The sequence below is a fragment of the Cyanistes caeruleus genome, chromosome 12 (assembly GCF_971803275.1).
Source record: "Cyanistes caeruleus chromosome 12, bCyaCae1.hap1.1, whole genome shotgun sequence".
Taxonomy (NCBI): domain Eukaryota; kingdom Metazoa; phylum Chordata; class Aves; order Passeriformes; family Paridae; genus Cyanistes; species Cyanistes caeruleus.
In genome coordinates this window covers 12,141,105-12,168,744 of record NC_141712.1, presented here as the reverse complement: position 1 = coordinate 12,168,744, position 27,640 = coordinate 12,141,105, and the positions used below count along the sequence as shown (strand labels likewise).

Genomic DNA, 27,640 nt, shown 5'->3' with positions numbered 1-27,640 from the left:
TGGTCAGTTTCCTGATGTGAACACATGACACTGGCCCCAGAGACTCCAGCTTTCTTTAGCTGTCATCATAACAATTTTTCTTTTTAAAGATACACTCACAGCAAAATTAGAACTGGGGTAAAGGCTTTGAACGTAGTTCAGACCACAGTGGTCCTAAAGCAATGGTCTGCTTGCAATGAGAGTGGAAACTGTGGGCAGAGCCCTGTTCATCTTGTTTAAAAAAAATAAACTAACATATTAGAGTTAGTTAATGGCATACCACTCTGGGTAGTGGTAAAGGCAGAGGCTGACCCCTCTTACACTGTTTAAAGGACTAGATTGTCACCTGTTTATATTAAAACTTACTGGAAAGACATAACAAGAGCTGGTGAAGAGCACACAGTGGGATCCAGTGCCTCACAGGGGAGCTGAAATAGTGCAAGGATTTTATTGTGGAATCCTCCTCCTGCTTCTCCCCTTAGGGGAAAAAAGCCCTAACTCAAACAGGAATTATTTCAGGCAGGACCTGTGGTCTCTGTTGCACAGGGAGGTCAGGCTAGTTTATTACAGTGGTTCCTCCTAGCCCTATATTTAAATATACAAAAGGGAACACAGGAATACATTAAGTGTGTTTGATTTTCAGATCTCTCTGTTACCTCTAGGGGCCCCTCACAAATTCTCATCTGCTCTTTGGTTTCATTATTTTCTGAGACTCTCCTTTAAAACTCTCTCTCCACATTTTCCAATTATTTTATACAGAGCTAGGAGGGAAGTGTAATTTTCCCCTTTCACATGTCAAAGGGCTGTTTGCAAATTGTCTCCCCTCCAGGAAGAAGGTATGGTGTCATAGTGGTAAGGCACCTTTCTTCTTCCCCAGCTCTTCTTTCTTCAATGCATCTCCAAAAATGAAAATAAAATGGAAATGGGTGGTAGACACTGATTTGGGGATATTTAGTAGTTAAACTCATTGGGTTTTTTCCATCTGAGTGAGCCACAAAGATGTCCACTTACAGACTTTATTGAGAGCTTAATACAAAATCTCTTGAGACTGATCAAAAGATGCCCAATGGCTCCAATGTGTGTGACACCTTAAATGAGTGCAGAATAGGAGTAACTCATCTTTCAAAAAAAAACTCACCTGAAGCAAAAAAAAAAGAAAAAACAAAACCCACGTACGCTAGATGAATATCAACAAACAACTTTTTGTGCTTCCAATATCACTTGATTCAGTGTAATTGTTTAGGATTTGGGTTTTTTGAATAAAGATATAAATGGAAATAAGCAGCAGGGAAAATGAAGGCCTAGAACATATGTGCTAATAAGAAATCTAAGACAGATTTCTCTGCTCTTACACTTCTTATTTATTATTCAGATTTTTCAGTGTGATTTCATGAAAATTTAGACTTCCAACTTTCTTTATTTTGTCCACATTGAAAACATTACTCTGAGTGACATGGAGCCAGATTTACACTCTTGCAATTCCAAAGTGACTTCAGTAAATCACTGGATTTGTTTTGGTGTCTATGCAAGACCAGAGTTTAGCTTGTAATATCCAGTTTTCAGTTTTAGAGCTATCATAATAGTAACTAATCTACCTCCTCATGAGGAGGTCAATTTATTTTGAGCGGGTGAAAGGACACCAGTACAGAGAAGAGCTTTGGCCCAGAATATAAATAGATCTAGCTTGACAGTGTAACAATAGCACTGATTTTGCTTTTGCAAAGGAAAACCAGTAAGGGAGGGAGAGCACTGGGTTTCTCCAATGCACTCATTTAGTAATCAAACATTTATATAAAGACATCTCATTTTATTTTAAGTCATGTTCTCATACAGTTTTCTTTTGTCTCTTTAGAACATTTTATTCTACAGTTTTGTGCTTGCTGCTTTTTCTTCTCATCTGAGGGTTCCTGCAATGCTATGAGGTACAGCAAAGAGTTCAGCATTTCCTTTCACCATCATTGCATTCACAAATTTCATTCTCAGAACAATTACTTGGCAGCATGTGGCAACAAGTTGAATATGAAACCTTTTGTCTCTGAGTGGGCTTGTCAGAGACAGTCACTTCTGATCTTGACTTCTGCACTGCATTTGGCATTTGAAAGATAGTGTGTGATTTGGTTTGGTCTCCTTTTCTAATAGTGCAGCAAAAGATTTGCTTGTGATATTCTGACGGCACTGTTTTTGAAGTGTTATTTCTCCATATGCTAAAATTTTCAAAAAAGATTCTGCACCCAGACATTTTAAACAGTTTGTCTATTATTTCTATTATTTCTTTCCATTTGACTGTGTGTATGAGTGAGTGTGAGTGAGTGTGTGTGAGGCTCTTGTCCTCTGGGTCTTTGTGAGACTCTGTGAGCTGTATGGGTCCCTGCCAGTGCAGCTTGGGGGGAACACCTGCTGGGTGCTGGCAGTCCCAAAGCCCCAAAGTCCAAAGTTCCTTGCTGGCTCAGGAACAGGGTTTCCATGGATCAAACAGCCACATATGTGGGCTGCAAGCATGCAAGGCAGACAAGCTGCTGGGCAAGTAAGATTTACATTGGAAACATGCTGGTCATGTGAGGATCCTTCCCCATTTTTTTCAAAATTAATGTGCATACCCTTAAAATGTTTTAGTGGTGATAAATTGATGTTTTCTCACAGAAACTTGTTTCACAGGAAAATTTCCGAGCAACCATCATTATGATTTATAAAGCCTTCAAACCAGGCTACTCAGGAGACTACCTGTGAGTTTATGGCACAGCAGAGACGAATGGAAACACCTGACCTGCTCAGCCCTGGTTACTCCATCTCTCCCCTGAAACGCTGCTCCTGGATCCTGGACTGCTGACATCTGTCAGCCTCTGGGCATGCTGTGCATTTGAACCAACACTGGTAGAAGCTAGCATGGTCTGAGAGTGTGGGACTGGGACCACAGTGGTTTTCTGGTTGAGAGTAAGGAAAATGTGGGAGAACAGGTCAAGAAGTTGTAGATTAGAATTACTACTCTGCAAGTCATGCAGCTTACTGTTTTTAGTGTGAATCAAGGCAGCTGTTTGATGAGAAGGCTTTGCATGTACATAGACACTGAATTCACAAAGATACTTAAAATCCTTTTAGTATGGTATTGTACCTCATAGTGAAAAATATTTTCCTTTATTAAAAATGATTGAATGCAACAATTAATAAAATTGTTAAGAACTTCCTTTAGTTTCAATAGGGACTGGACACGAAGGATCAGCAGTAAGAAGCAGATCTGATGAGTAAGCGTGCATCCCTTTTGCACAGCCTGCTTTCATGTCACAAGGCAAAATAAACAGAGATACCACAAATTGCTCAGTCTGTCTCTCTGTTTAGTTTTGTTGAGGTAATGCTTGTTCCAGCCTTCCCTACTAACTAATTTCCTATTGTTTCTTTTTCTTGCACTTCCTTCTGCTTTTGATCTCCTTCCAGTTAGCATCCAGCTCTGATATGGGCAAAAGATCCCTCTCCATAGGTGGCCACCCACAGCTTGCCATGGATGGACCGGCAGAGCTGCTCACCCATCCCTGCTCCAGCCTCCTCTGGGGCGCAGCTGCGCGGGGCGCTTTGAGCCCAGCCCTGAGCGCTCACCGAAGCTGCGGTACTGTACAAGGGTACGGCGTTGAGACAAGCATTTTTCCTTGCGGGTGAGCATGGCAGGCCCGTGTGTGGCAGTGCCCGGCCCTGGGCCGAGGCTGGGCGTGCGGCGGTGCCCCGCGGAGCCGAGGCACAGCGGACAGTGCCATCTGCTGCTCCGCGCCTGGAAACAAACCCTGAGCGGCACCGCTGCCGCACGGCCAGGGCGAGCCTGGGGACACTGCGGCCACCGTGTGCCTGCCAGCCGTGCCTCTGCCCTGCCTGCCAAGGGTTTCCATCACCGCTGAGCCCAGCCGTGCCTCTGCCCTGCCTGCCAAGGGTTTCCATCACCGCTGAGCCCAGCCGTGCCTCTGCCCTGCCTGCCAAGGGTTTCCATCACCGCTGAGCCTGAACGGCTGTGTCCCGTGGCGTGGAAGGCTCCAAGGAAGAACTCCTCAGCAGGTCTGCAGGTGATGCCCTGCATAAAACAGCACCGTCATCCGCTAGAACGTATTACAGACAGCTGTCACTGATGTCGGTGGGAGTTCTTCAGCCTGTTTTCCTGCAGAAGTTGACTTGCTGGGGGTATTCAGAGAAGCTGGGTAACTTGGGTGTGTTGGAGCTAAATGCTGGTGGAATGACCAGGAGAGCTTGGAGGAAGACTTTTGTAAATGCAGGATTGAATAGAAAAGAAAATATGATCTACCATTGCTGATCCCAGAGGTTAAGGCCTCAAAAGTTACTTTAATGGCTGCTCTTCTTGTATCTGCAATGCAGAACAAGTTACTCTGGTATAAGTTGAACATGCCAGAGTGCATATTCCTCAGATGTAAAGAGATTCTTGTATTTTTCTATCATACAGGAAAGTTTGATTCTTTCCTAATCCTTTCTTCATAGTTCTGTAGCCCACCTTTTGCAATCTCATTCTAGAATGGAACTGCAGTGCCAGCAGTTCACAGCACCTTGTAAAATCTTGCCCAGCTTTTCCAAACAGGGAGCTTTTATCTATTTGCCTGCCACTTGAGCAACGACTTTAACTGCTTAAACTGGCTGCTTGTCAAATGCAGCTTAAAAAGAAAAAAAAAAAAGGGGGGGGAGTGTGGGATGGTAGGATGTTCAGCTTGTGTGATAGGTTTTATTGGTTCTTTCACTAAAACGAAAAAGAATATTTCATACAGAATACAGAAGTACTGCTGTGGGTGGGTTCACACTGCACATCACATTAAATACTTGTCTGCCTACATATGGAATTGCAACATGTTAGAGAGAAGGTTCTTTCTCTCAGTTTGTGTAAACCTAGAAATGTAGAAAAAGTTTGGTTGGACACTCAGTGTCCAATTATCAAGGAATTTTCCCTTGATAAGCAGTTTTTAATTCTTTGTCTTATCCTTTTACTCCTCTTGATAGCCTTAGTCCTTTCTCCTAAATGGGGAACAGAAACATCCTAATTTCCAAGGCAAAACCCCATTGTTTCCCTTATTTAAACAATGATTTTCCTAGACCAAGAAAGAGTGAGAGCAGTGTTCGTGTAAATTGCAATACGTGGTTTTGCATTATAAATCAAGCAATGAGTGAAATTGAGTTCTTGGCTCTTCAAGCCAAGAGGTGGGCTCTTTTTCCTGAAAAACATTGCTACAGTCTCTGGAGGTGTAAATCTTCATCATATTAAATTTCAATGGAGCCAGTGGGGCACGGGATAAGAGAAGAGAATATCTTCATGGGATAAGATAATAGACAGGAAAAAGGGAGCTCTGCCTTTTGTGCCCTCCATGGCTTAGTAGAATCTCTTTGCTGAGTACAAAGAAACTTTCTTATATCTGCAGTCAAATCTGCTGTCCAATATTGTGTTAGTAAGACCATATCCATTTTTCTGTGTGATTTTAATCTCACAAATATTGAAACTCAGTGTCTTCTCTTTAGAAAAATGTTGAGGTATTCTGTTACTTGTTCAATATTTTGGGTGAAGGAGCTTGATTTTGCTTTTACTTGACAGAAAGGCAATCCAAAGGTCATATATAGTGATATCAAGCAGTAGAGGTCCATATGAATGACCATAAGTTAAAGACATCATATAAAGAACACCAAGAAACTGTGCTTTTAATGATGTCTTCATGCATTCCACAAAACAAACATTTATGCTGTGTTGCTGTGTCTTTGCAAAGCTGTTGATATTTAAATTTCTTGTTTGCCTAAACATGAATGAATACAAAAGGCTTTCTAAATCATCACAAAGACTGCAGAAGCACTGTAATGCACAACTCTACCTTTTTTCTGTTTATTAACATGTGTGATTGTACTTTAAAACTCTAATGTGGCAGTCTCCCACATCCATTTTATTGATTCTTTGAATAACATTTTATTGAATGGGTTTGTATTTTGCTCTTTCTGCTATATTTAACATCATGCCTGATATTTAAAAACTAAAATGCTACTATTGGATGATAATCCTTGAAATGAGAATGAGAATTACCTGGTACTCAGCTTATGAGAATGAGGATTCTATTTATGTTACATGCATTAAAATGATCAAAGGTGCTTAATTTTTATTTTTCTCCTATCTGAAGATTTATCATATTTTACATGTGTTTGTAAGTGCACATATTTATAAAGAACAGTGGAAAAGCTGAAATACACGATTAAATGCTGTGAGCATTTTCTTTTCTCTTTTATCACAAAATACATGGGACTGGCCAGAAAATGATCCTTTGTCCTAAAAGAGTCAAGCTTTTGAAATTTTTATTAATGTGCAAAATACGAATGGAAGAGCAGGTGCATGCAATGTGCCTCAATCTCTCCTGTTGGAGTTGTTCCACTTGGTATAAATAATTGAATGTCCTAGTGGCCATGGGCAGGGGGGAATAGAGCAAGTGAGCAGGATGACAGCATAGCCCAATGACCAGAACAATCATCTGGGCTGCAGGGATACCCAGGCTCAGTTCCTTCCTCTGAATCATGAGAGGATGTTCGTATTTCTCACAGGAATGTCCTAATCACTAGGCTGAGGACTATTTTGGAACTGCTTTCACTCATTTGTATGTGTCTGATAATTGGGCTTCATTTCCAGTCAGAGGGTTTTGAGGGCAAATATTTCTGCAAGAGTTATTATTTTTCAGTGGGGAAAAAGAATTTTGTCATATTTTTGGCCATATCTGGTAATAAATAGGATTTAGAATATTAGCTAGTCATGGTTTCCAATGTACATCAGTGTTAGTCAAGCTTAAGATAAATACAATTAAATATCTTATGGGGGAGTAGAACTAGAGAATTTAATTTGCAAGAATGGGGTATATCATCATTTCCTACAGCTGCTTAGTTTCTAAATTTGATATCTTAAAACTGTTGGAGTTGCTATAATTTCAGATAAAATGTCTTTCCACAGGCAAAAGATAATTTTTCATAAGCTTTTAAAAAACTAATAAAGTAGTAATCTACAGTATTTTATTATTTAGAACCCTAGCCTTGGGGATATGATTTGCAAGGATTTTTTTTTATATCTCAATTCAGGGTGTACATGTGAATATATCTGTCAGTCTTTTCTATAGGTTTTTTCTTTCTACCAAATGCTGTCTGCATTCAGTCCATAGAAACACTACCACCTCTTTAAGTGGTAATGCTCCCTGCAGAGTTTTTAGCCTGTAGGAGATATGATTAGGGGGTGATAGTGTTAAGCACTCCTCCTGTATCTGCTGGCCCACTATGATAACCTTAGGGTTACAATGCATGTCTGACAAATACAATTCCATTGTGACTAGCGCCTTATGGCAATTTAGGAGGCTTATTCATCATTTTACAACAGACTTCTGTCAGGGATTTTGCTTATTTGCCCTTCACTGGTGTACAGTAGTTGTAGGTTTATCTCTAGGAGTCCAGCCCTAATAACCAATAACAAAGTGCTTAAGCTCTAAGCTTGTGAGAAATGGACTTACATTATACTCCAACTGCACCTTAGCTCTCGACTGATAAGACAATGTGTCTTTGAGAGAAGGAAGGATTTGTATGAACTGATCCTTTACAGTATGGTGTATGCATTGGTAGAAGATATGGGGAAGTACATTGTGTTCTAACCATCCAGATCCCAGCTTTTTACATATAAAATGCATCCTTGCTATCATTAGAAATGTTTTCCTTTAAAATATGAAAATGAAGAGATATCTTGCCTTGGAAATCGCACTACAAAGTTGTTTGTAACGATGGTGTGGGATTTGGAAGAACTGAGTTACTTTTGATGAAATCCCCATGATTATGGTTTAAATTACACAGATTTATTTAAGGAACAACAAAAGTTGTTTGTTTTTTTTTTTATTATTATTCAGATTCCTGCTGGGTTCTGGATATTAATTAGGTAGTGGTTCCAGATGAAATCCAGGAGAGAGGAAAAAAAGCTCTACTCACATTTTAATAACCCAGAGAATTTTAAGTGGCTAACCATATTGTTTACTATATATCAGTCTGAAGAATAAAGAATAAAAGCGCATGAATAGGCAGGCACACAGCATGGAAGAATAGCACCGTACACCCCAGCTAAAGAGCATTGTATATTCAAGGTTTAGATCTTCCACCCAGCAGATTTAGAGCATGAGGGGGCAACATTTGAGAAGTGTGTACTGAACAAACACAAACATGAGGATTGCCTTTTTTCAGTTTTAAGTGTGAAAACATTAGCTCTCCCTCTATGCCTTTGAAGTCTTCTCTTTCTAGCAAAGCTCTGGCAGGAGGGAGGTCTTTCAATTAGTTTCTCACCCATAATGATTTCTTTGAGAAATTTTAATCAGGTTTTCCATCACAGAGTGCATTTGTTGCTGGTACTTGATCTCTTGGCCAGTTGAAGCTTCTGTGGTCCTTTGTCTCTTGAGGGTCTTTTATAAACTTTCTGGAGTAGTTATTAATCATGGAACTTTTCTACTTTTTTGAGGTGTAAAACTGCACAGAGAAAAATACTGGTGTAGTGACATGAGCTAATTATCTGCAATGGTACCAAGATAAGAGGTAGTATGTTAGCAGTAATGCCTACAACAGCGTAATTACTTTCTGTTTCCATTATTTTGTAGGAACCACATAATTAGCTCACTGTACCAGAAGCTGTCTGCTTTTTATGGCAACCTGTACTGCTAATCACTAGAAAAGTTTGTGTAAGTGATCTGTAGTCTTTGCATTCGTAGAGTTGCACCAAGTAATTTGGAGGGGCAGCTGTATGCTGGCCCTTCTGCAGAGGTAAGGAGTGAGAAAGAAGAGACTGACAAAGCTGAAGGAGCAAAAGGAGTGAAATCCTCACTACAGCTTCACAGAAATATTTAGTAAAGTCTCAGCCACTTCATACAATTTTCTCTGGATTAAAGTATACATGCTCATCCTCAGTCTCTTGAATCTTGTCTACATTAAAGAATTTTGCATGACTCAGTGAGCGTTGATTCTCTTAAACAATATCATTTATTCTGACTTGCTGAACTGCAAAGGGGATACTTCCTTATAAAAGCAGAACTTCAGGAAGGAAAGGGCTCAACAGGGCCAGATTATTCATTATGAAGGAGATGCTCTTCTTTGTGGTGTTTTTTGGTGATGCCATGCTCTAGCAAGGCATTCCACTGTGATGCTTGGGACATTGGTTCCCAGCCTGTTCCTGCCCTTTGCAGTTCCTGTGTCAGCGGGAGGACAGGTCACCATTGTGCCAGGGGTCTGGCAGAGCTGGGGCTGCCACTCCCACCAAGGCAGGGCAGGAAGGTCGGGCTCCATCTGGGAGAAGTTGCTGGAAGGAAGAAGCAGAGCAGAGCTGAGCTGAGCCCTTGCAAAGCTCCGTGTTGCCTACCTGAAGTCACACCATTGGAATCCAGTAGGGACAATGCCACTGCTGGCAACAAGGCATTACAAAACAAACAAAAAAAAGGCATTATTACACTAACTTATTTCTGTTATTTCTACTGCCTGAAAGCTGACTTTTGGGGATATGAGTGAAATCTATGTACACAGTACTTTAGACAAACAGGAAAGAAAAAATAGAAGTGTTTCACACATTTACAAGTTGGATAGGGAATTTTGCTGTCCTATCTCCCCAAAGCCTTTATTTAAGTAAAAATTCACTAAATTTGGGGGATAAAGAGCATGCTTTAATCACCATTTCCTTGTACTTAATTCAAATCCTGTTGTCAGTTAATTATAGATGCTGCTTTTTCAGATAATATTGCATAATTCAATGGAAAACAAAAAAAGGTCTGTAAAAAGTGGTTATTAAATTCAGCTTTAGATATTTGATATGGTTTTCAAGTACCTCTTTATTTATTTGAGAAAAGGAGTCCTCTTGAAATGTGCTCTTTCTTCTTCTCCTCTGTGGCCTTGGAGCTGGTCCCTCTGCGTACTGCTCCTACATTAATTATTATGGTAAGTAGAAAAGATCAGGTGATAACATGAATACTCTTAAAGTACACCACTAAGACTTTAAGGCAGGCAGCAGTGCTACATGGTTGTAAGCTATACACTGCCTGATTTATTTATGTTTTTAATGCACCAATAAAAACAAGGCATTCTTTAGCTCCTGTTTGATCCTTCATCCTGGGCCTGTCCTTGCTGACAAACCCCCCCTCACTGCAGCTGCTATTCCTTGTGCTCTGTGAATTGCCCCGTTGTGCCAGCAAAACCAGGAGCTCAGAATAAAAGCCCCCTCTGCGCTGCTGGACTGGTCGTGCCAAAAGCCACCTAGGTTTAATTCCACTGAAATCAGTGAAGTTACACAAAGCATTACTTGGGGTCCATGCTAAGCCATTGCATTGCTCACTGCTTTATAAAGTGTTTAGCATGTGTGTTTTGTCCCCTGGGAGCTGTGTGTGTTTGAGCAGGGGTTCTGTGAGGGCAGGGAAGGGGGAGACCCCCAGCATGAGCTACTCAAGCTTTTTCTTTCGTCTCGAGTGCTAGTAGGAAGGCACTCCACCTTTGCAAACAGAGGAGACACTGTTGCTGGAACAACACAAGACAAACTAATTTGGTTCCTAAAAGCATTATTGATATTCTGAACACCTTAGGGTGTTCTGAAACTTCAGCAAAGCATGATATATACAAAATGTGGTTTTGCCACTGGCAACATTAAGAAAATTTAACTGGATGTCCCAAGTTTAAGTAGTGCAGCAAAAGAAAATTTATTCCAACACTTCCTTATCGGACATTGTTTAGAACAGATTTGTCACAGCTAGAAGGCTCAGATTATAGTGCTTTGAGGGTAAAATATCCAAGCTGTCCCTGCTTGGTTTCACAGACTAGGACCTCTTTTTTTCTTATTTTTGGAATCAGTTTCAGTACTCTAACACAGCAAAATTTGTTGCTGAGTAAAATATATTAAAGGCCAATCACTACTTTTACCCTATTTCCTTTGTATTTCAATATAACTCTAGGATTTCAGGTTCAGTTCTCACTTCCATCTGTTGTCTGTGATCTGGTGGTGTTGAACAGATAAAACCCCATAAATTCCCCTGTGCTTGGTTTAGAGAGCGTCATGTACATATCTGGATTCTTTTGTTTGGCTTCTTGCCTATTTTCTAGATAAAATATTATGCAAAAACAAAGAAGAGAAACTAAACATACTAAAACTCCATGAAGTGTCTGTCCTGTGTCTGGAAGTCTGGGATGCCAGGCTGCAGTAGTGCTGGGGCAGGGGGATTGATACACATTAGCTGCAGGCCTTTCACTGCCTTTCAGACCAGCTTGTAACTGTGTGGGGGTCTTATTCTGCATTTCCCCTTGATTTAAAAAACATATAATAATAATTTGGCAGAGCAATAGAACAGCATCAACAAAATCCATAGGTTTTAAAAGGTAAAATATTTACAAACCATTTGCAGATGGTGACTTGAATACTGCAAATATTTGCTCTGCTTGCAAATTGGCTAAATGAACACTGCAGAAAATCACATGGGGCTACATAAAACATGGGAGAATGCAATAGTTTGATGTATTTTGTTGCATTTATAAGTATGTAAACTTTATTTTGGATAGTAAAAAGGATGAATCAATAAGTGGCCGTCCTTTCATTACAACTGTTTCAGCACCAAATTTGGTAGGACTGATTCTGGTGGACAGTGCATAGACTGAATTGGCCTCTGCTTATTCCAGTGCTGAGTTTCCAACAGATCCAATGAGTTTCCAATAGCTCTATGGTATTTGTGTTGTTTTATAATTAATGACTCCTCCATAAAGATGTCATGGCAGATAGTTTAGGAATTTGTGGTGGGAAAGGGATAAATTTTTTTGAGCCATGTCTAAAATAGTTTTGAACATTTACTGTACAGTTAATCAGCAAAAGAAGAAAAGAAGTGTCCTTCAAACAATCAGACCTGCCACAAACAAGTCAGTTATCTCCAGTTTATCTTTGTATTAGCTCCATAAAGCTAAAGTAGTAAAGAATTAATGCTGGTCTGGTTTACAGTCATGGAAGATATGATTTGCTTTTCTAATATGATATTTTAAACCAAGAGAGCCTGTGGATGTTGATAGCTTTTCACTGCTGAGGTACTTTGTAAAGGCTTTTGTGATTATATGGGTAGAATGACACATTTAGAGGAATGTTGTTCTTATATAATCTGATATGGCTCTTCATTTACCTTATCAATACATAATGAAAAATAAAACTATTGTTTCTCACATTTGGAGAAAAAATGATCAATAAATATTTTAGCTAGAGACAACCCTATTTTTGTTTTTGGTTTTGGTTTTGGTTTTGGTTTTGTTTTTTCCAGAAGAGATACTTTAAAATTGTAGCAATGTCTGCCTTTAAAGTATGTATCTATAAGTGTTGAAACACCTTGCTTGCAGACTAGTAACTTCCTTCCACAGGGCACAAAGCCAGCATCCAGACCTATTAGCAAAGTGAGATTCGTCTCAATATGTGCTTTTAGGGAGTAGTTTAATTGCAAAGTTGCCTCTTATTAAAAGAGAACAATGAGAAAACAGGGCAGTTATCTGGCCTTTCTCCTAAAACAGCAATTATACCACTGCTGATAGGCTAAGCTAATCTGCATTTTAATTTGTGTGTTTGCACAGTACCCGTTTGGTTCCGGGACATTTGTCAGTGCGCTGCCTGAGCGCGGCTTGGCACGGAGCGCCTGGCACCGCCGGCTGCCAATTAATGACCCATGGGAGGCCAAGGTGGCAGCAGCCACCGTGAGCTCGGGGACTGCTCCCCACTCACCGGCCACTCAGGGACTGCCTGCCCCAGCGGGGAGAGCTCGCTGCCTCTGGCACATGCAGAACAGCCGGGGAAATCAGAGCCAACAACCTCCCACAAACCAGTTTGTAATTCCCCACAGCTTCCTGGGAATAGCCCTTCAGCCTGCCTGGAGATCAGTTCGTGGGGAGCACAAACTCTCTGATGCAGGTGGCTTTTCTTAGCATAAAGATATGAAAGCCTTCCTCACTAACACAACTCGAGATCCTTCGCCATTCCACTTAGCAAGTAAATGACATCAAATGAGGATCTATCACTGGCCTTGAAGAACTTTTTGTTAATATCTGAGGTCAGTCAGGCAGTGCAAATGTTGGGGTTCAGTGTTGAGTGAAATTGATAGCATTGGCCTTGAGAAAGCAGGACCTGATTTAGCTCTAAAACAGAAAGCCACCTGAGGAGTGCTCAGAGTTTTTTGCTGTCCTAATGTCCTAATAAAAGGTGGAGTGGAGCAATTGAGTCATTGACTCATTGATGTTGAAAAAGACTTCCAAGATCATTGAGTTCAACATTTGGCTGAACACAATCATGTCAACTAAACCATGGGAACAAGTGTAGCATCCATTTGTCAAATGCGAGGGTTTCAATAGTTCTTAATCAGACTTCTACTTTGGGAGCTAAAAGAGGTAAACTGTGCTAAAGGCAAGATAGCATAAAAATCTCTGCTTATCTTAGGAGTAATGGGAATGCAAGAAAAGAGCTAAGTATATAGAGTTATATAGCTATGTGTATATTACTGTTGTGTGATACATATAAAGGTATGTGTGTGTGTACTAAAACAGAGACTTTAGTGTAGAGTAGAAATGAGACAGAAATCTGTTGAGAAATCACAAAATTTCACATGAAGAGCTCTTCTCTAAAAGTGAAAACAGAAGAGAAAAAAAGGATTAACCCCAAAGTTTTCTTAAAAGATGTCTTAAAGAAGATTAGACAAAGCTTTTTCATCACTGGGAATCCTTCTAATATGCAAATTTATTTGGAGTAAGTATTGGGTAAAAGAAAAGTAGTTTGATTAATGGAACCTGTCCTTTATAGTTCTGTAGAAATGTGCAAGGCTCTGTGTTGTGCCTCTGTGTGTGTGTGTTTCAGCAGTAGCATAAGCATGCTGGCAAAAGCCACTGCCAAGTCTCATTAATTGCAACTCCCGCAGACTTATTCAGCCATAGAACTCTTATTTGTGGTGTAGTTTTACATTAATTTGGGATATGGGTTTCCTTTAAATTTCAAACTGCATAGAGCAAAGTCTATCCTATTTAAAGAAGGGAAAACAGAAGGTGGCTAGATCTTAGGAGAGAAGCAAGATGATTTGCCCCTTAAATTCATTAGGATTGCTATATGGTCTCATTTTTGTTGACAAGTGCAGTCCAAACCCCCCAATAAGTGAGAAAATTCCTATCCAACATTCTATTTCAGCCAAAGCTGTGTAATTGCCCAATATCACAGGCATGAACGGCAGGAGGGCAAAGGAGTTCAGTCAAGACCCCCCAGTGTTTGTGTTTGGTATGAAACACTCCATACAAAAATAATGATTTTGGCTCCTTGAGCCTCCCTCCAGTAGTGTGTTCAAAAACTTTGCCAGTTGCTGTTGTACTTTGTTCTCCAAGAGTACACTGTAGAAAATGCAGCTTCACTAAAGAGTGGCCAAAGGTTAGGTATTTGTGGGGAAATAAAGGAATTTTTTTTATATATCAAAGATTGGTACAAACACATGAATTTAGTTTGAATAATATTTGTTGTGTCTCCAACAAGGCTGAGCTGCCCAACACTTCTAAAACTGTCATAATTTTGCCTGGCTTTAATTTTTGCAACCATTCTCTGAATAACACTGACAGTTTAAGATTTTTGTTGAATCACAGTAATGTTACTTTTGTACATTACAAAAAAGAATTTCTACATTTCTGTAGATTTTCAGCACTAAATTATATTATGGACTTTAAATGGCTTTTTTAATTAAGCTATCCTATTAATTGGAAAGTTTTCCAAATTAAAACCATATCCTTTGTGGCCAGTATTTCCTTTTACACTTTTAAATTTAAACTATTAACCGATGATGGACGAGTCATAATACAGTGAAGAAAAAGCTTCACTTTTTATGTTGGTATCACTTGGAGATCAGCTAAGTTGGTGGAGGAAAGTTCTCCGAGTGTACTGGGGGAGAGGTAACAAAAGGTTTATATGGTAGGAAAAAAAGCATGTATTTGTTGATCCTTCTGTCTGTCATAGATGTATGCTATCTATCAAATCAGCAGTCTCCTAGGAATCTCAATATCCTGGATGTGGACACCAAAGTGCCTTTAATTAAAATACTTCTCTCAATGTATTTTGTTTCTATAGCTTTCGGTTTATTTATAAACCATTAAAATATGGCATATATGGAATCAATGTGCATCAAAGTACTTCAAAAGATCCATTGTTTCTAAAACCAGGGACTTAAACTCTGATTTTATTTTATGTATGAGGAAAGAAAGACAAAGTTCTCTACAGATTTAGGAAGAGAACATAACTCATTCCCCTGAGCTAGCTGCTGAAAACACATACTTCCTAAGAAAAGACCAAAAGCAGAAAAAATTCAAATAAGTGGGAAAGAGAAAGAAAGAGGGGACTGAAACTCTAACATGACTTTGAACTTCCAGGCCCTCAAATTGCAGCTCAGACTGTTGTGAAACACAACTGCACAAGGCAGGTTGGAAAACTATTGGGAAGGCTTGGGATGGCAGTCTGTATTTATCAGTTCTAAGGCTGGTGTTTGAATTTTATATGCGTATTTTATGACATATATAGATAAATATGACATATATATATATAAGGAATTATTCCTATATAAAGGAAGATTAGGAAATTAGGAAAATAAGAATTGTTAGTAGAGCTCTGCCCAAGGGCCTGCATTGGCAGTTCTCTTTCAAACAGTGTCTGCCCTCTGATGATCCAGCAAGTGTTTATCCCACCTAATGGAAAATGAAGGAGTAACAAGATGATGCACAAAATTCTTCTCATCCCATGGAGCCAGTTGCTGGCCTAGGTTCTGATGCATGTGGGTTGGCATCCTATGCATGTGTTTACCTTGTTGAGAGTTATTTAAAATGTTGAGAATGTAAAATAACTTAAAGAATCTTGGACAGAATTAATTCCAGGAGTAACTTGACTAGAAAAATCTCTTCTAGAGTTTAATACCACCTTTATAAGTTCAAGAGTGACATATAGGTATGTGGCCTCTAGCACTAGATACATTAGATAATTAGATAATTAGAACATTAGATAACCGTGTGCAATTTCTACTGGCCTTTTTCCAGCTTTGGCATGAAATCTTCACATCTTATGAAATACCTCCTGGTGCCCTTTCTTGGGTAGAATCCTCTGTGAATGAAGGATCTGGGTAACAGCCAGAGGAATCCCCAGTGTGAAACTCCTGTCTGTCATGCAGAAGGGGCACCAGTGGACTGTATCATCCTGGCTACTCTTTGGGTGCAGAGTCTTGGGGCTTCCTCTCCAGAAGCCTTCTCCAGTAGTGAGTTTCCAGAAGAAGATGCTACATTGCCTTTGTTCAAGCTGCAATGGGCTAGGTGAAGTTTTGGTGAAGTCATCAGACTTTGGTTTGAACCTACATTTTTGTCGTTCTAGGTAAGAGTTGTTAAAAGAGATAAATACTGTTTATATATATATATTTAACGGGCTAGTAACTTGCTAAAATAGGGTCATTACCACACAAGAGATCAAGCTCTTTTGCTTCTTGATCTTTTTTGGTTTTGAAAAAGGTCAGAAGAATAAAGGTCTTACTGGGGATAAAAGTCTTAAGAGAAGTTCTTTAGTGTAATTTTTTTATGTTAGTGTCTCTTTTTTTTCCTCTTCTGTCTCCACTGAAGCATGGAGGAGAATAGCTTTAGTTAGATTTGGGCTTTTTCATGTGGTCATATACATATACAGCAGACCTGAAAGCTAAATCTTTGTTTTCTGTTGGCTGTGTATTTCTTCCAAGATCCCAGCTCAAGTGAGTGTGATATCTTTGTGGCTGCAAAACCCTAAGGGGGACCCCTGCATACACTCAAAAATACAATTGCAAAAAGCTCATTCCTTTATAGAGCGGATTACTTTTAGATTTACTTCGATGTGATCTGTACAGATTCCCTTCATCTAAGGGGAGGTCTGATTCTCTTAGCTGACTTACGCAGCCACACACCAAGAGAGCCTTATTTTGTGGAAGCCAAATCTCATTAATGGCAATCTGCTGCCCATCTTTTAATTAGCCTGAGAATTGGTGACACTTCACAACCACAGCAGTGGCAATAAATAGCATTGTAATAGAAAATAAGGTGAGGTGTCCAGCAGAATAGAAAGCCCACATTTATCTACATTAGTCTATTGACTGGATTCTCATTTTATATGGGGTATTGTTGTATCCATATTTATTATGGCCCAAATACACAAAAAGTTAATATTTTTAGCTTCTGATATACCTTCACCATTAGCTAACTTGGAGATTTGAAATGACACAGATTTCAAACTAAGTGTGAAATCTTTTTTTCTGTAGTCTGCATTCCTTGGATTTGATGTAAATACTAACTGATCTTTTAATGAAACCATGTACCTTAAGAAGATTCAAAGAATTGTTCCCACTATTTAAAGACACTACCATTTTTTGGCAAAATTTTCAGGCCCATACACTGTGGTATGCATGAGTTGCTATTAATTAAAAATTTTGTAGCATACTCTTCCTATTTGCATGTTGATTTTATCAGGTGCAGGAAAAATTGTATTATTTAGGTTTGTATGGCGCTTGATAGAAGGACTTCTCTCTCTTTTGGTTTATACAACACTGTGTTCTATAGGGATTCATAAACAATTTGTGCTGCAATCATTTTCCACTTACTTCACTTTGTTTTATAGAATACATTTTATGCTGCAGTTTCAGCATATATCTTTGTGATTCAGTAAACCTACCTAGTCCAGAATCAATACTTACATTTTCCTTCCCCATAATAGTAAAGGGCATATAAAATGCATGAGACAAAGTAAGCTCTTTCTAAAGATATAGATTAAAACTGAAACTGCACTTAGAAATGTGAAAAACTGAATGAGGAGTTCTGAGTCCGGGACAGTTGTCTGTAATACAGAGGAAATATTGAAGACTGTCAGAAAGTATCAGAACATGGTGATAGCAGCACTAACCAATGCCACTGCCCTGCTGGTCTGCAATCGATTGCTGATGAAGTAATTATTTATTTTGTCTACTGTTAACTCTAGAAGACTTTTATTGTAGCCATGCAGGATAAAATGTACTTATAAACAGGAGAAATTAAAGTCAGTGGGAAACAACTGCACACTCCCCTGTTTCACGTGTGTCTTCCATGAACCATTACCTGTGAACATATGAACCATCAATGGTGTTGAGAGTTCTGAGCTCAGCAGTAAATTCAGTACTGATGGCATCTGAACTGGGATGTTGGGACTTATGGTAATCCATGTTACCTCTATCATGTTTCACCTGGGTTTACAGTACAAATCATATATGTGCTTTTCCTGAATTTTTGACTCACTCTAAAACGCAACAGTGAACAGAGATCCTGGTTTTGGAAAACTATTAAGGAAATTTGTGGACTGAAGACATGCACTTCCTTAGAAGAGTTTGAAGGTGCTTTATATGGTAAAACACCTGAATCTTTCATGCTTAGCATATAAAGTAAATATTCATGAAATGATAACTATGACCACGACAATTGGATATTCTGGGTTACTAGTCTATAATGGAAATTTTACAACATCCTTTCAAACTTAACTTTGCTTTATACCTAATAAAAGATAAGAAATCAAATGGCAAAGATATGCATTACAAAATAAGTAAAAGATCAGAAGACAAAACATTTACGTGTTTATGATACTGAACTGGGAGCTGTGGTTCTTCTGCGCTGTTTCACTGCAGTCAGCCTTTAAGAAAATCTTATTTTGTTCCCTTTTCAGGAATTAAAGAGAAACTGGGGCTCTGTGAAGAGAGTTAGGTCTGAAAGCCAGCTGGTTCCCAATAGCAGCCTGACCTGGTCATAGAAAGGTGAATTATAGCAGCCACTGGGGAGGGAGTACTCCGTGACATGCTGTTGCTTTAAAATGTCATTTGGTTGTGTTTATAAATGTTGGTTTTAATATGGGTGGGAAATAAAGGCTGGTTTGTGCAGAGGAGAAACTTCTTGGAAAGGTAGCTAGCACTCAGTTCAGCTGCCTCTGGACATGACAGGGATGATGCTCAGTTGTAGATATGCATGATGGTATTATTGAGGTTTTCCTCCAGTCCCTCAGGGTTAGAGTTGTTCCATGACAAATATCCCAGAACAGCAGTCCTCATCTTTAACTGAATGCTGTTCTTTATGACAACAAAGTCATTGAAACAATTGCTCTTCTGCCCTGTTAGCATGATCAAAATCTTTCTTTTCTCAAGTAAAATATGCACATGACCAACTATTAATTTGTCTTGTGTCAAGCTCATGCAAATATGATTAAAGAAACCAGGCAATAGTTTCAAGTAAAGATTAGTTTCTCAAGATGATTTCTTTAAACTATAGTCATAACATCTACTCTTTTTATTATAAAGGTCAGGCCTAAACAGGCATCTCTCATTAGATTTGTCAGGTATGTGTTGAGCTACAGAGAGTGGCAGTTTGCATGAAAACAGTGTATTTCCCTGAGTGCACACTTGTATTCCATGTCCTACATACTGTGGTGTGGTATCGTCTTCCAGAGTTACCTCTGATGGACAGGATTAGGGGAAATCCTTGTTTCTTTGGTGATTTTCAAACACTATCAGACAATGATGCCAACTAAGAGTGAATTAATGAGATATTGGAGCCTGGCAAGTAGAAAGTGGCTTTAAATAACCCTGATTAGCCTTTCCTCAGTTCCTTAGAGCGCAGGCAAGGCTTGAGCAACAACAAAGACCCCACACTCACACTTTTTATTAGTTTGGTGGAAAAAGAGTGTGCTTTTCAGAGGGTGTTAATTAAAAGATTTAGGTCCATTCACACTGCCCATATCCCTTGTTTCATCTTTCCCTCCTTTTTGTGTAGTTTGTTTGCCATGTGAGAGGTAGAACTGCTGTTATGACAGAAAATGTTGACTTTTAAAGAGTTTGCTCAGATCTTATCTGTGAGAAAAATATAAGCTGTAATTGAGCATATGAGCTTCACTTTTTATGTGATGGCTTTATTAGACATGAACTTTTATTTTAAGTAATTTAAAATGTCTTTCAGTCTTTTCAAAACAATTTTCATTTCTTTTCTTTCTTAAAGAATATGTCCCCCACATCTTTGTAGTTGCTACATTTTGCCTGTTTAGTAAAAAAATGAAATTTAAATCTTCAAACTCTTTAATCATAAAGCTGTGCTTTTATAAACCTTAAGCATAGTAAAATCACTGCATCAACCTCTTCTAGTTATATGGAATCCAGAGTGTACAGACTGTGTTCAGCCATGAAGTTTCTCAGAATCTCAGAATGATATATAAATGTATTTTAAATATCTGAAACTTGAGTAAATTATTCAATTACAAAACTATCTGCTATATTTCAGGACTTTTTTTAAAAAAAAATTGCATGTACTATCCCGTACCTTCTTCCCAAAAGAGATAGACTGTATTTATTTTTCTGATTCAGCCAAAAATTCTGCAGCTTACCAAAAATCCATCAAACAAAAATATAGAAACAGGAGACAATAGAACACTCAGATTATTTTTTGTGATGTTCAGATCCTGAATCTGAATAGTAGTCAATGAAGCCATGGGGATATGAGTGAATGAAAAATACATAAATATCACATTAATTTCTGGCTTACAAATTTGTTTCTTTTAAGGCTATACTATAGATATATGTAAGCATCTGTAATTGTAATGTGAAACTCAGCATACATGTACTGAACATGACTTAGTGCTGAGAAAAATCCTTTGTCCTCACCTTTAAAATTGTATTATACAAAAGAGGATGTAAAAATCAAAGGGCTCACTTTCACTTGAGAAGTGAATGTGCTGGGTGCAAGACTGCTCTGCTGAAGTGAAATGTGTAATCTCTAATAGCTCTGAAATATTTTTCATAAAATTTTTTGATCGTTGATTGTTTGAGTATGGGAAGGTGAGGATACTGGTGGGGCATTTGGGAGGAAGGGAGAGAATTCTGGGGTTTTTTTATAAAACAAGCTAATAGACAGTTAATTATTGCTGCATGCTTTCACTGGCAAACATCTACAGCACACTTTAAAAAAGAAAAAAGGGAAGGGTGATTGCTGCTTGTTAATGGACTCTGCTATTTTACAGCACTGTAGTCAAGCAGCCACCTACAGTTCATCCTTATGTTAACACTAACATTACCAATTTTAACATTATATGCCTCTTTCCACTGGCCCCTGTTGGAACCAACAGCCTACGGCAAGTGCTGTACTGCCTTTTACTTAATTGCTTCTTAAAGCTAACAGTGAATTACATTAAGTGTAATTTCATTGTCGTTGGATCTTGGTGAGTTTGAGGTGGCACGTTTGCCATGGGAGTTCTTTTTCTCTGGTTCAGTGGCTATATCCGGGTGGGATGCATTTCTCCTGGAGTAATCCAGGAGAATCTTTCCTTTGAAGAGGAACAGATGTAGATTTACATATCTGGAGGTCTCTGGCCTCTGATGAGATTAGTTGGTGTTTTTAAACCCTACTGGAAGGTGCATATTTAATAAATGCCTAAAGCAAGCCTGTGTGAAATGGCTGGGCCCTGGGAGACTTTGAATGAGAGGAGAGGAGGAGATGTCAAGTTGCACATTGTGGTACCATCATAATCACTGCTGAAAATAGGCCAACACTTGAAACAACGAACAGATACAGATTCTGTTGTAAAAGCAGTCAAGAAAAAATGGACAAGGGAAATTCCTCAAAAGCATTTAGGTTTAAATTTCAAATGATCATTTTGTTTCTAATTTCCTAATTGGAAATTTCTAATTGGAAGGACATGAAAATGTAAAGGTTTAAAAGCTGGCAATCCTCCCTGCCCCCTGCCAAATAATCTATGCTTTTTAAACACGCTTATTTGAGATAACTGCATGCCTTGCAATAGAAATTAGGTTTTTTTTCTTTATTGAAAGACTTTATTTTGAGATGGAGGGGAAGGGCTTGTGGTAAAGCTGGAGGTTAAATAAACTTCCATGAGAAAGAGTAGGCTTATTTGACAGCAGATTTCTGTTCTTTTAAAAAGAAAATAAGTGTGAAACAGAAGTTAAAAATTCTACATCAAACACTTCTCTTGGTGTGCTGTTCCTTGCAGTGTAGCTGCGTCATATACGCTACCATGGTAAAACTACAGCGACTCGTTCTCATTACTGCTGGTTTGGATCCAGATCCCGCAAGGATTTTTGATTGTACTCACAGCAATAGAAATTGTCCAGGGCTTTGTAAATGCCTTATAATCTCATCCCCCTTCCTTTCCGTTCACCTCTCTTCGGTTTCTCGCAGTATTTTTATTTTCTCTCAGCAGGCAGCGCTTGTGTGGCCCTGCGCTGCCTGCGTGCTGCGCGGCGGGCAGTGCCGCACCACCGCCCGAGACTGCGGGCTGCTGCCAGAGCTGCTACCCGGCCACCTTCATCTCCTGCCGCCCCGGAGCGTCCCTCCTTCCCGCTGTGGCCCTGCACCCTGCCGCAGGTCCTCCGCACCGAGTCCCCGTCACCGGCGGTGCCCTCTGCTCCCTCAGTCATGCAGGGCCCGAGCCGCGCTCTGCCGCTGGCCCCTGCCCCGCTCCTCCGCCTAACGCGGCTGAGCTCGCCCCTGTCCCGCCATCCAGAGATTCCTGCCTGTCCCCTGTCGTCTGTCTCTGGCGGTCACCTCGGTATTGCCATTGAAATGTCACTGCGGGCTCAAATTTCTAGGACTAGGGGTGTTTCATCATTCCGGGGGTCTCTGGATGCTGCAGAGTGAAGGGGCTGCTGCCCTTCCAGAGATGCTGGCAGGTCCCAGCCAAAACCCGCGAGCGACACTGTTAATCCTCACGTGAAAGGGCAAAAAGCTAAAAGAATACAAGACTCTGCTGAGATTAACAGAGAAACAAACAGAGCCCAGTGTAACAAAAGAAGGTGCTCAGATCTGTAGATAAGGAGCTTTCAGAGCCTCTGAGCAAGGCCCCTGTTTAACTCCCTGCAGAGCACCAAAGGATCTGCAGGGCTCAGAGACAGAGAGGCAGGAGAGATGAAACAGCAAGAGTTAAGACAAGGAGACTGTTCCATGCCTGAACTGCATTTTTCAACTTCAGCTAAATTTTATTGTGTGGTTAGAACCAGTTCCTGTTCCGGACCTAGTTTAATTTCATTCTGGAAATGCGACCATCTACTATGTAGACACACTATTATTACTCTCCAGCATCTAGTGATAATTGCCCAGATGGGTACAAACTATATTTTATTGTTACTTTTGTTTGGTTAAACTTAGGAAAGGGCCTGCTTGCCATCAGGCTCTGAGTAAGAAAGAGCTTTATAGTATTTGTAAGCAGTATCTTTGCCAGTGATGATGAAAGTAATATAACATTGGTTTTAGAGGAAATTTACTCTTGGGTTGAAGCTCAGCCCAAGGCATATATATCATTTATGTCCTTTTAAGCTTTATTTTAAAGGCCTATGCGAGACTGATGGTGCACTAGTGTAGACTTGGTACAGTGGAAAATATTGCTCTGGGGACTCAGTCCTTGGCTATTTTTCAGTGAAAACTCCCAATTGTTTTCAATGTGCAAATACCACAAAGGCCCTATTTTGAGTTCTCTCTCATTAGATTGCAAAACTGTTTCAATTATATCCTATGGATTTCACAGTCATGTAACTTCCTGAACACCCACATTGAGGAAAGAAAGGTTTCATGTTTGGATCTCTGTTTTGCTAACATACCAGCAAACAAAACTCCACACAACCACATAGGACAGCTACAACATGAGTATTATTCTAAGAAATAGTCAACATTTGTCAGCCCTGACCACATGGTGACATCTGAATTTAGCATACTTTTCCCTGTCCTTGGAATAAAAAGATAGGGAAAGCTTAGTTAGTAAATGACTGTTGACCTTTCCTTTTTCTAAACTATCTTATTGCAGACAGCTTACCAGGTGGAAAAAACCCAAAAAACCTATGTGAGATAAAACTATATATAAAATTAAACAAACTAACTAGAAGACATTGAAAAGCCTCACATCAATGTGGTAGTACTAGATTGTCTGCTAGATAGAAAAACAGCATAAATAAAGACTGGATTGGAAAACAGTGGCATTGATAGTACTTGTCAAATGGACTGTGCAGCAATAGGTACTCAGGATGGAAAAATCCCCCATAGTATCTGTTCTCACCCAAAACTCTTCTAATAGTTTGCTGAAGTACTGCTTAGCAAGGAATCTCAAGCATTATTGTATTTAAAACAACATTTATTTTAGGGTTGATTAGTGAAGCTCCTGTTCTAGAGATGCCACTCTTTGGAGTTGGGATAGAAATCCTAGTGGGCTTAGTGCAGCTTGCCTTGTATGGAATCAGATGCTGTTTATCTTCTGTCTTTGCACAGTGGGCTGCCCACACAGGCCCCTAGTTCCCTAACCTCTGCTAAACCTCTGCTCATGACTCTCTGTCAGTTCAATTCTGACCCAAACAACAGGCACTTCACATGACTGTTCTCATCACTATTAAGGGCTTTAAATTTTTGCTGTCTTTTCCCACTTTAACTCTGCTTTGAAAACCTAGTCCTCCTCCTTGACAATTGCTATGGGACAAGGACCAGCTGCCATACGGGAGGTACTTTCCACAAGACTCTCATTTTTCACAACCTCTCTGCCTTTTGGTTAGCACTGGGGTTTGCTGCTTTATCAGACAAAAGAAATCTTCCAGAACCCATCTGTCTGTGTGCTAAGACTGATTCTTCACTCTCTTTTCAAATATAGTCCATAATTTTGGGGAGTTATTTTGCCCATTCAGACTATTTAATCTGTTTCCAGGAGTCTAATCTTCACAGAGTGCTTTTTCAAGTTCTTTAGTAGTTTTTTGGCACTAATCATAACCAAAGAAGTAAAAGAGTCTGTGTTACAGATATTTCAAGATCATTCTCTCTCCAATATCACTAGAAACAAGTTTGTGGACAAGCTGTTCTTCCTTTGCTCCGTCAGAACTGCGGTGTTATTTCCCCCTCTCTATGTCAGGGAAGTATAATTTATCTTAGCCCTTTTTTATTCCTGTGGTTAGATTTCTCTCTTTTGATAACACTGAAAAGAAAAATAGATGTCTGTCACTCTTTCTTTTCATAGCTTTATTTCTTTAGATAACAAAGTAGTGAATGTTCATACCATATTTAACTTGCAAGATTTAATTTTTTGAAACTTCTGAATTGCAACATTTAGAAGTTTCTACCTAACTTATCCTTGCTTTGTTTCTCATCTCTGGTATTTCTAGCTCTTCTTTTGTTGTGTGTAAGCAATAGTGGCTTGTTCCTCATTAGTGACACACCCCATGCACCTCCAGAATGATATGGCTGGGTTAGTTTTGCCACAGCAGCTTCTATTTTTGATATTTCTTGTCTGTCTTGAGTTTTTTATAAGGCAATGACTATTGTGTTTAATATTCTCGTGTACCCTTACTAAAGAATGTTCTGCTGTCTGCATGCTGTCCTGCTGACATTTCCTTGGGATCTTCCTTAATCAAATCACTATGACTTACAGCAACATAAGAATTTGGTTTGTCCCTGAACTTTTTTTGTAAGTTTTAAGAATTTTACATTCAGTTTTCTGAAGTTATACTTTTTATGTTTTTTATCACATCTTATCCTTTTCTCACTTCTAAATTCTGTATTGGTTGTAATTAGGCTCTCCCCAGCTCTGAAGAATTTTTTAATGAAAAAGTCGTGTATGTTTGCACTGAACACAACAGTGGGCTCAGTTCCTGTGAATTTATCATGTGCTCTACTTGTGAAACCACCACATGTGTCTGTCTAAATTAAGCTTTCTTATCAGTAGCTATTCTCTTACAATACATATCTAAATGTCCAAAACACATGAAATACGGTTTAATAGTCTTTTACTCTAAAATCTCTGTAATTCTCTTTTAAAACTGTTTGCCAGTCTACCCCTGAAGATTGATCCCTTCAGCCCAGCTCCCCTTGCCCACAGCCAGGCTGTGCAGGGAGGTCACTTCCATAGGACTGCCCATGGAGGCAGATTAACAAAAAGGGTTGGGCTGTGTATTTTGCTGTGTATTTCAGTGAGAAGCTGTTCTGACAGCAGAAAATCTCATGGACTATATCTTAAGGATGCTTTCTCAGTGTGGAGCTCTGGAGCCAAATGTAATCTGAATTTCTGTGGAAAAGCAGCAGTCTTAGATTTCTCCTTCCTCTCTGCTCAGCAGCAAACCTGCCTGGTCTGCTCTGCTGCTCGGGACCTGGTTAGATTATTTTCTTAAGAGTTTGGGAGAAACAGGGTGATTTTGTGTTTGTGCCACCTAAACTTTAACTCCAGTTGTACAGTCTGATCTATTAGTTTCTTGCTTCCAAGTTGGAGTCAACAGAGGGGGGAAAAGAGAGTAAAATTCATGGGTTTGAGACAAAGACAGTTTAATGCTCTGCTCTGAAAGACATTATGAAAATTATCTGAGGTCTTTAATTAAAAAGCCCCTAACTTTGTAATTACTGAAATCATGTACAGATAGTCACTACTTCTATTGCTGTCTGTGGCAAAATCCTTGTCATCTGGCACTTCATAGCCAATTTACAAAATAGCTGCCAAAAGTAAATACACAGAGTAACCTCAGTTGGGGAATGGAAGAGAGATGTTCTTGCTTTCTGTAAAATCAGTTGAAATTTGTTGTGCAATATAATTAATTTTGTATTCGTAATTATAGTGGGCACAGGATTAGGCCTAAAAATTATAAAATGTGATCACTGCTGTTGTCTGTGAAATCTGCAATGAATCTTATTGTCAAAGTCACACGAGTCCTTTTTTACTCTTCCTGCTTCAGACCTGTGCTGTGCAGGTTTCCACACCAAGAGCCAGCCGCAGTTTCCATCCCTCTGCACCCTCACTAACCTGTTCAGCTCTCATACTCAAAAGACCCGCATCATGTAAATCTGGAAAAAACCTGGAAACTAGTTTTCAGCAGCCATTATTCAGATTTACCCTCTGAAAGCAGAAAACAGAGGAACAAATGGGCATCATGGCAAGAGAAATTATATCAGTCCTGAGGGAAGGCTCCGAGTGTGATGAGTACCTGCCTGTGTGCAGGTCTCTGGGCACTCAGGTATTGGAAGATGTCTGAAGCTTTTGAAAACTGTGACTAAACCAATGCTTAAAGATCTCCTGGTCTTTATCCACTCCCTGTCTTACCTGTCCTGGTGGCAGGACATCCCTCTGCACACAGCTCTGCTGGGGGATGGATATGCTCTTGCAAATGCTTTTGCAAGTGCCATTCCTTCTTGTGGGAATTGCCTCATGGTGATAGTTCAAAGGATGAACTCTCTCTGAAGATTTACTTTCAAAGCCTATCTGTTAACAAGACGCTTAATAAAAATGGTAAAGTAGAAGTGTTTGGGTCTATTAATAAGGTCACTGATACTTGAATGAAATTCATTCAAATGTGAAGCTATCACGAGAGCAATGAATCTTTTAAGTCTTCTAAATAGGTCTTGAGCTCCATTTGCATGCATCTTTATGAAAAACATGAAGTTCCATGCAATTACAAGTCACATTATGGAAACTACACCTGAAAAAATGATATGTAAAAAAGTGGCACTGGTTGCCATCTTTCAAAGTATCTGCAATTCTAATCTCATCCAGACATCTTGAGTTCATGAAGACTAATTTGGTATCCAGTTATATGAGTAAATGCAACTTAATCATACTTGCATTGAATTAATTCAAACATTCAACAATCCT

The 27,640-nt window shown here is 39.4% G+C and overlaps 1 protein-coding gene across 1 annotated transcript in view; it reads left to right on the top strand.

The window, feature by feature from the left end:
• The window catches only part of LOC111934588 (uncharacterized), a 357,296-nt gene extending 354,510 nt beyond the window's left edge, over positions 1-2,786 (top strand). The window contains exon 9 of the mRNA XM_086847241.1: positions 2,635-2,786. Coding sequence (XP_086703367.1) covers positions 2,635-2,706 — 72 coding nt within the window. The 3' untranslated portion in view covers positions 2,707-2,786. The remainder of the gene's footprint in view (positions 1-2,634) is intronic.
• The last annotated feature ends 24,854 nt before the right edge of the window (positions 2,787-27,640 follow it).